Source organism: Salvelinus namaycush, chromosome 14 (assembly GCF_016432855.1).
Source record: "Salvelinus namaycush isolate Seneca chromosome 14, SaNama_1.0, whole genome shotgun sequence".
NCBI lineage: Eukaryota > Metazoa > Chordata > Actinopteri > Salmoniformes > Salmonidae > Salvelinus > Salvelinus namaycush.
In genome coordinates, this window is record NC_052320.1 from 11,261,765 (window position 1) to 11,274,255 (window position 12,491).

At 43.9% G+C, this 12,491-nt stretch overlaps 1 protein-coding gene across 1 annotated transcript in view; it reads right to left on the reverse strand.

Annotated features, from left to right (window-relative positions):
- LOC120059608 (arf-GAP with GTPase, ANK repeat and PH domain-containing protein 2-like) overlaps nucleotides 1–10,962 on the reverse strand; it is a 36,098-nt gene extending 25,136 nt beyond the window's left edge. The window contains 1 exon segment of the mRNA XM_039008738.1: nucleotides 10,726–10,962. Coding sequence (XP_038864666.1) covers nucleotides 10,726–10,888 — 163 coding nt within the window. The 5' untranslated portion in view covers nucleotides 10,889–10,962.
- Nucleotides 10,963–12,491: the final 1,529 nt, after the last annotated feature.

Below are 12,491 nucleotides of genomic sequence, written 5' to 3' on the forward strand. Positions count from 1 at the left end.
GGATTAAATACTAGACTAGACTAGAATAAAATGAATACTCGTTTGATTCCTTCTTGACTTTTTTGTTACATGGTGGCTGAAAAAACTGCAAACAGACAGTGGCTCTTTATCTTTAAGTAACCTATTTCAACCCAGAGCAGTATAAGAAGTGAGGTTGTGTGTGTTTCCGTGCGTGTGTGCATATGTGTGTGTGTGTGTGTGTTTCTTTCCGTGCATGTGTGTGTGTGTGTCCTACTGTACCTTCCTCCTCACTGGACTGTCTGTGTATATTTCAGACAGGGGGATGTGTTGCTGTGTTAGAGGAAGTGGTAGCTGAGACAGCGACTGGTGAAGATCCCACTGTTGAACTTGAGCATCTTACGATCTTGAGCAGAGCCCTTTTGTCCCTGCTGATTGTGGGGACCAGGCTGTATCTGGATGTTCTCTCTGCCCACACAGAAGTCCTCTGCCTGGCTTTAAGGGTCAGTGTTATCCAAGGTACAGCTGTTGCCTCTGCATGGGGGCTTGGGGACCAGGGTGACAGGAGCAAGTAGAGAAGCAGAATTTATCTTCAGTCTCCATCCTGGGATCGCCTACTGTGTACCAGCTTCATCAGTCACTCTTTCTTCCTTCCCTGCTCTGTCCCCAGCTTCATCAGTCACTCTTTCTTCCTTCCCTGCTCTGTCCCAGCTTCATCAGTCACTCTTTCTCCCTTCCCTGCTCTGTCCCCAGCTTCATCAGTCACTCTTTCTCCCTTCCCTGCTCTGTCCCCAGCTTCATCAGTCACTCTTTCTCCCTTCCCTGCTCTGTCCCCAGCTTCATCAGTCACTCTTTCTCCCTTCCCTGCTCTGTCCCCAGCTTCACCAGTCCCTCTTTCTCCCTTCCCTGCTTTGTCCCCAGCTTCATCAGTCACTCTTTCTCCCTTCCCTGCTCTGTCCCCAGCTTCATCAGTCACTCTTTCTCCCTTCCCTGCTCTGTCCCCAGCTTCATCAGTCACTCTTTCTCCCTTCCCTGCTCTGTCCCCAGCTTCATCAGTCACTCTTTCTCCCTTCCCTGCTCTGTCCCCAGCTTCACCAGTCCCTCTTTCTCCCTTCCCTGCTTTGTCCCCAGCTTCATCAGTCCCTCTTTCTCCCTTCCCTGCTCCGTCCCAAGCTTCATCAGTCACTCTTTCTCCCTTCCCTGCTCTGTCCCCAGTTTCATTCCTACCTCCCTGACCCTAAGATCTGGCCCCGACCCTCACCACTCTCAGCCCAGGAGGCCCGACTGGAACCAATGGAACAGGTTGAGATTCTGCTATCTCTACAGTCCAGGTTCTGGGCTGGTGTGGGGCTTCACTTGGCCTCCTTGACATCCCTTGGCTCCCGGCGGCTGGTCACCGGGCTGGCCAACAGGCTGTGTGTATTCAGCAGGGATTCCGGACCCTGACCAGGCGTGCGTACAGGGATATTGCTCCTGGTCGGGGTGTGGTTGGGGTCGACTGCTACCACCACAGGTGTCCAGCTCTGTGGTGTAGTTGTGCTGCATGTTATTACTTTTGAGGTGACTGTTGTTGTTTGGTTGTCCTCTTTCTCCCCTGCTGCATACTTCTCCACACAGTAACATTTCAGTCTTCACATTGTCAACAGTGGAGGAGATAATGACATTGTCACCGTCTTATAATTTGCCACTTTCTTTGGGAAGAACATCTGCACACAAGGTGCCTTGTCTCTCAAGGGTGATTTCCGTCTCCTCTAGTTTGAGTTCACTACCTTTCCCACCCTCCAGGACAGAAACATCTTCCTGGTTCTCCTGTGTACTGAGGGTCTGTCCCTTCTCTGACCCATCCCCATCCCCAGGCTCTCTCCCCTGGGTGATTGACCTGGCCTGCTCCCCTCCATGCACTTCCACAGCCTCTACCTTAACCAGGGTGAGGGAGATGAGGTAGGTGGTGCCCTGTTGCAGTGTGTCGGCTCGGCTCATGTGATCAGGCTCCAGTAGACACACCGTAGACAGATACATTCAGAAAGAGCTGACACTGACATGGATGGATGACTGACAAGCTTTGAAATCGTAATCCTCAAAACGAATATGACAGCAGGTGGGAGCAAACTTAGAGAACAGGTGAGAGAGAGAGAGAGAGGGAGCTGAAGAGAGAGAGAGAGAGAGAGAGAGCTGAAGAGAGAGAGAGAGAGAGAGAGAGAGAGAGAGAGAGGGGGAGCTGAAGAGAGAGAGAGAGAGGGAGCTGAAGAGAGAGAGAGAGAGAGCTGAAGAGAGAGAGAGAGAGAGAGAGAGAGAGAGAGAGAGAGGGAGCTGAAGAGAGAGGGAGAGAGGGAGCTGAAGAGAGAGATAGAGAGCTGAAGAGAGAGAGAGAGAGAGAGAGAGAGAGAGAGAGAGAGAGAGAGAGAGAGAGAGAGAGAGAGAGAGAGAGAGAGAGAGAGAGAGAGAGAGAGAGAGAGAGAGAGAGAGAGAGCTGAAGAGAGAGAGAGAGCTGAAGAGAGAACAAGTGAGAGAGAGAGAGAGAGCTGAAGAGAGAGAGAGAGGGAGCGGAAGAGAGAGAGAGAGAGGGAGCTGAAGAGAGAGAGAGAGAGGGAGCTGAAGAGAGAGAGGGAGAGAGCTGAAGAGAGAGAGAGAGGGAGCTGAAGAGAGAGAGAGGGAGCTGAAGAGAGAGAGAGAGGGAGCTGAAGAGAGAGAGAGAGGGAGAGAGAGAGAGAGAGAGAGGGAGAGAGAGAGAGAGAGAGAGAGAGAGAGAGAGAGAGAGAGAGAGAGAGAGAGAGAGAGAGAGAGAGAGAGGGAGCTGAAGAGAGAGAGAGAGAGAGAGAGGGAGCTGAAGAGAAAGAGGGAGAGAGCTGAAGAGACAGAGGGAGCTGAAGAGAGAGAGAGGGAGCTGAAGAGAGAGAGAGGGAGCTGAAGAGAGAGAGGGAGAGGAGCTGAAGAGAGAGAGAGAGAGAGAGAGAGATGAACCTACAGAGAGATGAACCTGGAGAAGAGTCCCCTAAGCAAGCTGGTCCTAGGGCTCTGTTCACAAACACAAACACACCCCACAGAGCCCCAGGACAACAGCACAATTAGACCCAACCAAATCATGAGAAAACAAAAAGATAATTACTTGACACATTGGAAAGAATTAACAAAAAAACTGAGCAAACTAGAATGCTATTTGGCCCTAAACAGAGAGTACACAGTGGCAGAATACCTGACCACTGTGACTGACCCAAACTTAAGGAAAGCTTTGACTATGTACAGACTCAGTGAGCATAGCCTTGCTATTGAGAAAGGCCGCCGTAGGCAGACATGGCTCTCAAGAGAAGACAGGCTATGTGCTCACTGCCCACAAAATGAGGTGGAAACTGAGCTGCACTTCCTAACCTCCTGCCCAATGTATGACCATATTAGAGACACATATTTCCCTCAGATTACACAGATCCACAAAGAATTCGAAAACAAATCCAATTTTGATAAACTCCCATATCTACTGGGTGAAATTCCACAGTGTGCCATCACAGCAGCAAGATTTGTGACCTGTTGCCACAAGAAAAGGTCAACCAGTGAAGAACAAACAGCATTGTAAATACAACCCATATTTATGCTTATTTATTTTAACTTGTGTGCTTTAACCATTCGTACATTGTTACAACACTGTATATATATAATATGACATTTGTAATGTCTTTATTGTTTTGAAACTTCTGTATGTGTAATGTTTACTGTTAATTTGTATTGTTTGTTTCACTTTTGTGTATTGTCTACCTCACTTGCTTTGGCAATGTTAACACATGTTTCCCATGCCAATAAAGCCCCTTGAATTGAATTGAATTGAATTGAGAGGGAGAGGAGCTGAAGAGAGAGAGAGGGAGAGGAGCTGAAGAGAGAGAGAGAGAGAGAGAGAGAGAGAGAGAGAGAGAGAGAGAGAGAGAGAGAGAGAGGGGGAGAGGAGAGGAGAGGAGAGGAGCTGAAGAGAGAGAGAGAGAGCTGAAGAGAGAGAGAGAGGGAGAGGAGATGAAGAGAGAGAGAGAGAGAGAGAGAAGGAGAGGAGCTGAAGAGAGAGAGAGAGAGAGAGGGAGAGGAGCTGGAGAGAGAGAGAGAGAGAGGGAGAGGAGCTGAAGAGAGAGAGAGCTGAAGAGAGAGAGAGAGGGGGAGAGAGCTGAAGAGAGAGAGAGAGGGAGCTGAAGAGAGAGAGAGAGAGAGGGGGAGCTGAAGAGAGAGAGAGAGAGAGAGAGGGGGAGCTGAAGAGAGAGAGAGGGAGCTGAAGAGAGAGAGAGAGGGAGCTGAAGAGAGAGAGAGAGAGGGAGCTGAAGAGAGAGAGAGAGAGAGGGAGCTGAAGAGAGAGAGAGAGAGAGAGAGAGAGAGAGAGAGAGAGAGAGAGAGAGAGAGAGAGAGAGAGAGAGAGAGAGAGAGAGAGAGAGAGAGAGAGGAGAGGAGCTGAAGAGAGAGAGAGAGAGAGGGAGAGGAGCTGAAGAGAGAGAGAGGGAGCTGAAGAGAGAGAGAGAGGGAGCTGAAGAGAGAGAGAGAGAGAGAGGGAGCTGAAGAGAGAGAGAGAGAGAGAGAGGGAGCTGAAGAGAGAGAGAGAGGGAGAGAGAGCTGAAGAGAGAACAAGTGAGAGAGAGAGAGCTGAAGTATCTCCTCAAGGGATTAGAACAGAACTGCTATACCTGCTCTAAGATGTATTTATTCCTTTACTTCACTCCCCTCTTCTCCCTCTTCATTGCTTTTAGATTTAGGATTCCAGTTCCATTGTCAGTGTTTCAATTAAACTTCCATTCATTTTGTTGCAATGTACAAAAATACCATCTTCTGCCACAAATATCAAAAGAGACTGAAATCCATTCAGTAGCGTTCCAGTTGTGTTAAAATATCCTGCAGTAAAAACATCTGGATTAAAGTGAGTATATAAATCAAACTGTATAATATGGTTTCAATTATTAACTTGATTTTATTTGTGTTGTGTTGCCGCTCCCCCATCTCAAATAGTGTTCTACTTCCTGTCAACTTCCTGTCCCATATTCTATGCAAAACGCAAATCAGAAGGAAAAAAATCCCATTTCACTGAAACTGTCGATCAAGAGTGTCAGGAAAATCTGAAGGATTCAATACTCCCATGTTGAAAAAAAAACTTTGTACGGTATCAGAAAATATTCTCACAGAGTGCAGTTCAGACTATGGGTAATCCTCTTCAGCCATGTGTTCTGACAGCAACCTCTACTCAGAGAAAGGTCTGAGCGAGAGACAGACGGGACAGTGATTAGGTTTGATGTGGATCAGGATGAAAAAGCCACTAGGATCCAATCGCAGGCAGAGATCTGGAGATGCATGACCGAGTCACAGCGCCCGGCCACCATCACGCCTCTTTCCGTCAGTTCCTGTGTCCTTCAATCGTGTCAGGCATTGTGCATGTCAATAGAGCCACCGGTCTGTGAGGCTGAGCCAAGCCTCTGCAATGAACACTGAACATCTTTGGCTCTGAATCTTTGTGCTATACAGACAACAGCTACGACATGAGTACAAAACCCAGTCGCACAGCTGGTACCTGAGAGTATGGATACGGAGAGAGAATCTTCTCAAGCCCTCCTCTAGATCCCCTTCTTGTGTGAGTGCCAAACGAAACAGAGAAGGAAAACCCTGTTTCTCTTCTTCCCCACCCCCCCTCTCTCTCTTTTTACCTCTCTGCCTCTCAGCCTGCAGACTGCGCACTGTCCCAGCTCTTCCTTGCTCCTCCCCCCCTCATCACCCTCTCTCTCGCTCTTGCTCTCACGCTCTCTCCTTGTTGTAAAGAGGGAGGTGATGAGGTGTAGAGGAAAGGACTATTAAATCTGTAAACCATATTATGTCATAATGAACCCATGTATTTGTAATGAATACAATGGGAGACAGAGAGCTGGTTTCAATTGCAGGGCGCAGCAGGTGTTTATTTGTAAAGGACCACAGGAGGAGGCAGGTAGCTGGGTCCAGGGGCAGGCAGAAGGTCATACACTGGGCATCCAAATAGGCAACAGTACAGGCAGGGAAAAGGCTAGTACCGTAGTCCGGGAGATCAGGCAAGATGTTGATGACAGGAAATCCGATAGGCAAAAGTACAGGCAGGGAATAGTCAAAAAGGCGCCGATAGTGAGGACGGCCAAAATCTATGATACACAGGAGGACTAATATGGAAATAAACAGAGCTCTGAATAGAATGTGTACAAAAACAAACAATACCTCACAATGACAGCGTGCAAAGAACTGAACTAAATTGTGTGTGTAAATAACATACAGGTATGTGAACAGGTGATCAGAATTCAGGTGATTGGGATCTGGAGCGTGAGCTCCGTTCAGGGGATCTATGTGTTTGAGAGTGTGAGCTGGAAAAAGGGCTGAAAAGTAACACATTTCATATTTTTTCTACACATATTTTATGGGTTTCCTTTGTAAAAACCTGTTGTCTACGAACAGTTTTGTGAGGGTTGTATATGTTTAGAATCTTCACATACACTAGACATCTCAGTCTCATGACATCTCTAGACATCTCAGACCACATGGAATAGAAAAGATTCTGACAGTATTTCAGCTACAGGGGGGAAACGCAACCAAGAAACAACATGACTACAGTCTCAAACACAGAGGAAGTGAATTAATGCGACTAATGCAACATGTTATTTTTGGAGAGCAGGTCAATTTATGTGTAAACATCCTGCAGAACATCTAAAACAGGAACAACTGCCATGTGTCCATATAAAATCCTATTTTTTGTGTTGAATTACTCACGTGCAAGAGGTTTATGAATATTTATGTTCTGTTTCTTGATTAATCTAATGAATCTGATATAGACACCCACAGATTTGAGATGGAAGAATCCAGTTGCCCAAGGCAAGAAATATCAGAGATGTGTGCGCTCCCTCTCTCTCTTTTCTCTCTCGCTCTCTCTGTCTCTCACACACGTGCACACACACACACAGAGAAAGAAAGAGAGAGATAGAGAGAGAGAGAGAGAGAGAGAGAGAGAGAGAGAGAGAGAGAGAGAGAGAGAGAGAGAGAGAGAGAGAGAGAGAGAGAGAGAGAGAGAAAAAGAAAGAGAGAGAGAGACAGAGAGAGAGCGAGTCAGATGGACACTGACAGAGGGCAGTGTTCAGGCTGTGATTGTTCATATTATTTCATCTTTGCTGTGAACCATCCCTGGTCCTCTTTAATTAGTTTTCTCTACAGATATCTCCCACCCTCCCACTCTCTTGGCATGCTGCAGTGAACAGAGCTGCTGTATGTGACAGATCCCAATTCAAATGGCTTCATTCTGCACCCTGGAGCATCACTTCTTCTCCCCACTCTTTCGACTCACTAGCATTCAATTCCTAACAGAAACGCCCCTCTTTCCACCAGTTACTCCACACTATGTAAGCATCCCAAATGGTATCCATCTGAGATGGACATTATTTGATCATGGCTGCCATTGAACTTTTGAATTACAGAGCCTTCAGAAAGTATATCCTTTGACTCATTTCACATTTTGTTGTGTTACTGCCTGAATTCAAAATGGATTAAATATAATTTTTTCTCACCCATCTACACACAATTCCCCATAATGATGAAGTGAAAACATGTTTTTTGACATTTTTGCAAATGTATTGAAAATGAAATACAGAAATATCTAATTTACAGAAGTAATCACACCCCTGAGTCAATAGATGATAATCACCTTTGGCAGCGATTACAGCTATGAGTCTTTCTGGGTAAGTCTCTAAGAGCTTTGCACACCTGGATTTGCACATTATTCTTTAAATAATTCTTCAAGCTCTGTCAACTTGGTTGTTGATCACTGCCATTGCTAGACAGACATTTTCAAGTATTTCCATAGATTTTCAAGCCGATTTAAGTCAACATTGTATCTAAGCCACTCAGGAACATTCAATGTCGTCCTAGTAAGCAACTCCAGTGTATATTTGGCCTTGTGTTTTAGGTTATTGTCCTGCTGAAAGGTGAATTTGTCTCCCAGTGTCTGTTGGAAAGCAGACTGAACCAGGATTTCCTCTAGGACTTTGCCTGTTCTTAGCTCTATTCCGTTTATTTTTGTCAACAAAAAAACTCCTTGCAGATGACAAGCATAGCCATAACATGATGCAGCCAATTCCAAGCTTGAAAATATGAAGAGTGGTACTCAGTGTTGTGTTGTGTTTGATTTGCTCCAAACGTAACACTCTGTATTCAGGACATGAAGTTAATTTCTTTGCCACATTTTTTTTCCAGTTTTACTTTAGTTCCTTATTGCAAACAGGAGGCATGTTTTGGAATATTTTTATTCTGTACAGGCTTCCTTTTTTTCACTCTGTCATTTAGATTTGTATTGTGGAGTAACTACAATGTTGCTGATCCATCCTCAGTTTTCTCCTATCACAACCATTAAACTTTGTAACTGTTATAAAGTCACCATTGGCCTCATGGTGAAATCCCTGAGCGATTTCCTTCCTCTCCGGCAACTGAGCTAGGAAGGACACCTATGTCTTTGTAGTGACTGGGTGTGTTGATACACCATCCAAAGTGTAAACAACTTCACCATCCTCAAAGGGATATTCAATGTCTGCTTTTTTTTTACCCATATACCAATATGTGCCCTTCTTTGCGAGGCATTGGAAAACCTCCCTGGTCTTTGTGGTTGAATTGGTGTTTGAGATTCACTGCTCGACCTTACAGATAATTGTATGTGTGAGGTACAGAGATGAAGTTGTCATTCTAAATCATGTTATTAAACACTATTATTGCACACAGAGTGAGTCCATGCAACTTATTATGTGACTTATTAAGCACATTTTAAATCCTGAACTTATTTAGGCTTGCCATAACAAGGGAGTTGAATACTTATTGACTCAAGACATTTCAGTTTTTTTACTTTGTAAAAATTTCAACAAACATAATTCCACTTTGACATTATGGGGTATTGTGTGTAGGCCAGAGACACAACATCTCAATTTAATACATTTTTAATTCAGGCTGTAACACAACAAAATGTGGAAAAAGTCAAGGGGTGTGAATACTTTCTGAAGGCGCTGTATGTAAAATAAATGTTTGAATGTATATTAGGCATATATCTCTAAGGCCATGCAGAGGTCTGGCAGATCATACAAATCTACAAATCTACTCAAAACGTGTCAACACATAGTCTGTGTCCCAAATGGCACCCTATTTCCTGTACATTTGCACTACTTTCGACCATAGCCCTTCACATTTTATTTTTTCCTCCAGGTCTTATCTTATTTGTGTAAATATTTACAGCATTTTGAGGGGGTGACACCTTTGGTTGGGGATGGGTGGGGGAGTGGTTGTGGGAGGGCCATAGAAATAAATAGAAATACTAGAAGTGTCACGCCCTGAACATAGTAAGCTGTTTTTCTCTGTGTTGGTTGGGGCGTGATGGTGACTTGGGTGGGTTATCTAGGTGAATTTGTATGTCTATGGTGGCCTGATATGGTTCCCAATCAGAGGCAGCTGTTTATCGTTGTCTCTGATTGGGGATCATATTTAGGCAGCCATTTCCCTTTTGTGTTTGTGGGATATTGTCTATGTTTAGTTGCATGTCTGCACTATTTGTATAGCGTTTTGTCTGTTGGTTTTGTTAAGTGTTCATTCATTTAAAGAGAATGTACGCATACCACGCTGCACCTTGGTCTCACTCTTGACGAACGTGACAAGAAGGGACAAATGCTCCAGAGTGGTGCAGCAGTCTAAGGCAATGCATCTCGGTGCAAGAGGTGTCACTACAGTTCTTGGTTCGATTCCAGGCTGTATCACATCTGGTCGTGATTGGGAGTCCAATACGGCAGTGCACAATTGTCCCAGGGCTGTCTGGGTATGGCTGGGGTAGGCCGTCATTGTGAATAAGAATGTGTTCTTAACTGACTTGCCTAGTTAAATAATAATAAAATGTGCAGTATGAAGAAAATAGGGTCCCATTTGGGACGCAGACACAGAGTAGTAAAGCACCAGTGGCTCTCAACTATTCGAGTAACTTTTGTCTCATCAGTCAAACAGGAGAGTGAATAGCTCTCCTTTATTAAATCATACATTCATGATCCACATAGCAATGGTTAACCAATTACTTTAACAAGTGAATGAGATTAAATTACATAAACAGAGACTAACAACGAGAATGAGGATGAGAGTAATACATTGAGTCTCTGTGAAGTCAAGAAAATAACTAAACAACTGTGGGAGGGCGGATGAAGGAAGTGACGAAAGTGACATAATTCACATGCAAACTATGGTGCTGAGAAACTGTCCTGGTCTGAGAGGAAGTGGCTTTGAGAGCAACAGAAGAATAAGAAGAGTGGCAGACAGACAGGAAGTAGGCTAGAAGCCCAGAGTTCTGGGTTGAACAAACCTGCTGCCATGGCAATGACCACAGAGACAGGTTAGTTAGAAGTGTTGTCACTGAACTGATAGAGAGGATGTGTGGAAGAAAGAGTCCCCACCTCAGTCAAACACAGGAAGCTACAAGAGGTTGATCTTATCATGATCTGAAGTCAGTTGTTGTTTCTAATACACTCACAAGGGACAAACAAACTGGACCACTAAGCAACTGTACTATAGTAGATGGGATAAAAAAGACCTCACATTGGCTAATCGAAAACAAGAGAGAGAATAGCTAGAAACGCATTTATAACATAAAACTGCATAAATCATGTGTGAATGCTATATGACAAGTTCAGTTCAGTAACACCATGGTATAGGTCACAGCAATTGAAAATGGAATATTCTAATTTGAAGTGAAACACAGCTTGCCCATGTTGTAATGAGAGGAGAGCTTACCTTGAATACTGTGGAGGTAAACCTTAAGGCCAGAGCGGAGCTGCTGATCACCAACCCTCTCAAACTGCTTAAACAGTTTGTTGATTGTGTTCTGAACGGATTCATGCCGTTTTACCTCTGCTCTTATGGCACTTGACTGAGACAATTTATTGCTGCTATTCATCTTGAAGTATGTAGATTGAAATAAACTAGGTAAATAATCCAGTTGCTTCAGCCCATTTGAACTCCTCTCTTTTTCATTCCACAACTGTTCATTCCGTTAAAATGCAAAAAAATATACTCCAAGAGAAAGTTACACTCAATAGTTTAGATCGCAGGACACCAGAGCTCTCATTGCAACGTTTTTCAATTTCCTCTGACGGCTTTGAAATCACTTCCTTATTTCAAACGATATTTTTTACTGTGTGGTTGCTTGCTTTTTGTTAAAGGAGAGTCTTCTGTGCACCAGGGCTAGCCTACACATTGTAAAGGTCCCTACGGCTGATTCAAAAATCACTCTATTTTCTCACCAATGTTTAGAATTTACATGATTATACAATTTCATGTATAATATGTACATAAACTGTTGGTGTTTATTGAGCTACATGTATTAACAATAGGACTGCATTGTTGGTTCAGGGCTTGTAAGTAAGCATTTCACGGTAAGGTCTACAACTGTTGTATTCGGCGCATGTGACAAATAAAAATGTATTTGATTTGAAATAACATGAGAGCCTCTGTCCCTAGATGGTGAGGCTTGGATCTGAAATGGGGTGTCATGGCTCATAATGTCAATCACAGTGATGCATAGTAGGTTCATGTTTACATAATAATCATCAGCCTCCTCCCTCAATTCAATTTCATTCTAAGGGCTTTATTGGCATGTGAAACATATTTACATTGCCAAAGCAAGTTAAATAGATAATAAGCAAAAGTGAAATAAACAATTAGAAATGAACAGTAAACATTACATAAAGTTTCAACAGAATAGAGACATTTCAAATGTTATATTATGGCTATGTACAGTGTTGTACGAAAGGGAAAATCTCTCTCTCTCTCTCTCACCCTTATTTCTCTGAACCATGTTGCATAATCCTTGTCAAGGCTTGTCAAAGTAGCCAACCTACTACATTGAATTATATTCTATTAAAAAATGATGACATTTGAAACATTTTGCACATTTTCTCTTTTAAATACTCTAAACACAGAGATAGTAGACTTGATGATTTTATGTCTTGTGAGTAAGTCATGACACCTCCCTCTTTTCACTTGTGTGCAGGGGCATCTTAAACGGAAGCAAATACCACGAAACGGGGAGGGACCTACCTGAATTTGTCCAATAGAAACTCTTGTTTTAGTTGCAACTGTTTGGACAAGTTAGGAGGTTCGATTAATCTAGCCCGGGCGCCTGTGTAGGCGTGTTTCACAACAGCTGAAAGCTGATTGCATTCAATTTGGAACCGGGCTGCCTCCCGGGCATGAGCCAGGTGCCCTGTTCTGTACAACAAAAGCGACGTAATTAAGCATGTGTAGTAATAAGTAGGATTCTGTGTTTTCACATGCGAAAATAATTACTTTTGATGAAAATGCTTTATCTGCCTTCCCAATGAAACTAATTTGAAAATTCATATTTGAACTTATGGAAAAGAGATGTTGTATGTTTCTGGATGATGCACCATGTTGCCTTGTTTGAGAAAGGAGGGAAGATGGCAGACGCTGATCTTCTGTTCGAAACTGATGCTGGGTCGGGTGAAAATGAGAGTTGTCGTGAAAAAGAAAGGAAACAA